The sequence below is a fragment of the Trachymyrmex septentrionalis genome, unplaced genomic scaffold, assembly GCF_001594115.1.
Source record: "Trachymyrmex septentrionalis isolate Tsep2-gDNA-1 unplaced genomic scaffold, Tsep1.0 scaffold7, whole genome shotgun sequence".
NCBI classification, from domain to species: Eukaryota; Metazoa; Arthropoda; class Insecta; order Hymenoptera; family Formicidae; genus Trachymyrmex; species Trachymyrmex septentrionalis.
This window is the reverse complement of record NW_017305884.1, coordinates 4,944,115-4,947,550: the sequence shown is the minus strand read 5'-3', so window position 1 is coordinate 4,947,550 and position 3,436 is coordinate 4,944,115. Positions and strand designations below refer to the sequence as shown.

General features: G+C 32.2%; 1 protein-coding gene across 1 annotated transcript in view; it reads right to left on the bottom strand.

The window, feature by feature from the left end:
• Positions 1-3,436, bottom strand: part of LOC108753552 (peripheral plasma membrane protein CASK) — a 110,851-nt gene that overhangs the window by 5,970 nt on the left and 101,445 nt on the right. The window contains exon 6 of the mRNA XM_018495216.1: positions 2,464-2,701. Coding sequence (XP_018350718.1) covers positions 2,464-2,701 — 238 coding nt within the window. The remainder of the gene's footprint in view (positions 1-2,463; positions 2,702-3,436) is intronic.

Below are 3,436 nucleotides of genomic sequence, written 5' to 3'. Positions count from 1 at the left end.
TTTAAATTAAGTGGTCTGACTATTAAATATGTATTATGAAAATATGGAGTAAACAACTCTTGTGTGAGTGATATAAACAATCTTGCATATAATTCGATACGCTTTTTCTAACATTTTGTTGCTTTTGCCAACTTATACTATAACAGCATCAGACGTTAGAAATAAAGCACAAACGTAATCGTTACTTTGGATAGTTATGATCCATGAAATTTTAAAATACCATTGCCTTTGTGTTAACCATAAATCTTTTCTTCAAACGTAAAAGATTTATGGTTAACACAAAGGCAATGGTATTTTAAAATTTCATGGATCATAACTATCCAAAGTAACGATTACGTTTGTGCTTTATTTCTAACGTCTGCAGATGATAGATGCTTTTAGCCAAACGGAATGGCTTCAGGAACGTTCATACCCAGCTTCGAGATTCGAAATCAATACAGGTTTATTACGCTTCACGCAGAATTTGAATTATAAAATCTCTTCGAATTATATAACGTTTAAAAAACTCAGCCTCTCTCAGAGTAATTAATTATACAATTTAATAAGATATATAAACATCCTCCCCTCCTCCAATCTAAATACCTAAATATATTTATCTAATTAAAATTTAAACATAAAAACTGTATTCGATTAACTATAATCACATTCAACATTAAATACTTGAGATGTGTTAAAAAATATTTATATATTTTAAAATCGTTAGGCTATTTCTATTATCATATACTGTTATAGACATGCAGAATGTATTAGACCATTCATATTACACTTTTTCTTGAAAATATGCATGGTAGTTGAGAAAAAAATGTTCATTCCTAAAGCTTATCTAAATTATTTAACAATGTAGATTTCAATTTTCCGGAAATTACCGGAAGTAGGGTAAACCTGAGTCAAGTCTAAAATAGGGAGATATAGGTCATGTAGAGTATAAGTTAAATTTTAATTTAAATCTCCGATAACTTTTGATGTCTGGATAAATGAATGACTCATAATCTGTAACGTGTTCTTATCTTTCTAATCATAGGTAATCATAGGTAATATAAAAAAAGTTTAAGCAAAGATTGTTTATTTTTAAAAGACACATCCAACTATTTCGACTTATGTTTTTATGTTAAAAATTTTCAGACTTGGCTCAGGTTTATTCTTTTTCGAAAAAACCGAAACGCTGTTAGATACAGTTTAGAAAACGATAAATTAATAAGAAACAATGAATATTTTTAGCAGTAAAAATTTTTTTCGATTTACGGTTACTATTCATTTCCGACAAAAAAAAAGAGATGATACGGATGATCTGATATAGATTCTGTATAATTATGGAAACGTTAATATTCACACAAAATACATCAATATCATAATTAAACATTTATTATTTATTATTAATTGTATGCACTATTAATTGTTAATAATTGATAAGTACTATTAATTATTAATTTCGTTTACATATAAATATTGTTACACTTTGAAAGATTTATTTACAGTTTACAAAGAATATAATTAATATGCGTGATTTTTATATTTTTTCAAATCTAAGGAGTTCCAAATTTCTTTAAAATATTTCCTACATCAAAAATAAATAAATATATCATGTATGAAAAAATATCCAGAAATATCAAACACCATTTTGTTTCTGTTCGAAATATTTTGGGGATCAACATCGTCAAACGATAATTACCTAACTAATTCATCCTGAATGAAAAATAGTATACTATTAATATGCATCTTATCGTACAGTATAATTGACTGATAACAATGATATCACATGCTCCATCGAAAACCTGTACACATCGAACAACACACAGAACGACATCGTGTTTCATCAGCACATTCGTATTTCTGGCAGCAACGATTTGGTGAAAATCAGTGGGAATTGAGTGGAATCATCAAATGTGAATGGATGATAATGGATCGATTGAGCGGCAGTGAAAGAATGTCACGTAATAACGATTTTCTCAATCGGCGAAATTCTGACTCTCCGTTCTGTATTCAAAGATTCTGCGATCTGCTGGAACCAGTGATTATCGTACTCATTCTACTCGAGTTTTTAACTAAAATTATCCTTATTCTAAAAGTTTAATGTTATATTTAACGCCAGAGAAAGAACATTATTCTTTCAAAGAACACTTAAACAGAGGATCAGCATTGAAAATATTTTACACCAAAATCATCAAGAAATTTTATCCTCAATTGTTCGATGAAATGAAGAGAGAATTACATTCAAGAACAATATTTTTCGTAATTGCTATACCGAATATGTTTTTCTTTTCTTTTTAAAGAAACTTCATCCATTTTACGAGATAACAATCTAAGATAAAACGTGATGAAAAATGATCAATCCCCTTAAAGCGAAGAAAAAGAACTTGGATCGTACATCGTTTTTACATATCAGATATCGAGAACAGTACTCGTGTTCTACAGACGAGCGATTTTACACAAAAACGACCAATATGGATAGCAAAGTTATGTTACCTTGTTCTTGCTTGTTCTTCTCCATAGACATGCAAGCAATGCGCCATTCCTGAAGTTCGGGCGATGGGATAAGACCCGCGGAACCAGCCGCGTTATCCTTCCTCGCTTGCCACCAATGATGATCATCCTTGCTGATGATCTGCAGAATGTCACCGGTTCTAAAAGCGATTCCAGCCTGTGCGCAGGGTATCAATTCATCCTCCAGCGGATCGTAGTCGAATTGCGCTCGAACGAAAATCTGTTGGTGTACCAGAGATCACGTTAACATTTCTTAGAGATGGTTAAATGTCGTTAATTTTATTAATCACTGATAAATTCGACGTCAAGGATTTCACTTTGCGTCGATATATTTAATAACGAGAGAAATTATATGTGTATAATTATACATTAGAAATTACTACATAGTAGAAAAATACATGTGAGATAATTGAAAAAAGATAATGTGCATTTTACAGTGAAATCATTAACATCTATTGGTTTAGTAAGGAAAACTTTAATTAACAACAATAGGTCCTCGACCATGAGACGTGACTAAGATATCGTTCTACGGCTATATCGATCGCTGATGGACCTACACAGCGCTGCGCTAGACATAGCGAACGAATCTAATGAAATGTTGCGAGGAAAGCGAAAGATGCGACGTAGTAAGCACTGGCAATAGCTCTTGCAAAGAGTGACAGTACAATGTAGAGAATGTACAAAGTATCAATGGCAAATGGAGCGCTCGCAAGTTCGTCCGAATTTCTAGTATTGATTTGCAGTACGTTACATGGCGCATAATAGATCCAGTAAAGTACAAATGCACACGTTGTCTCAAGATAACCAGCGATCGACTCGTAGCTCGATTTCGCCACATCGCTTAAAAGTTAAAAAGGAGGGGCCACGTAAATACGAATTTCCAGACGAAATATAAAACTCGCCGGTCTCTGAACGTCGCTGTATGACGTTTTACAGTCGGTACGCAGTTAGGTCA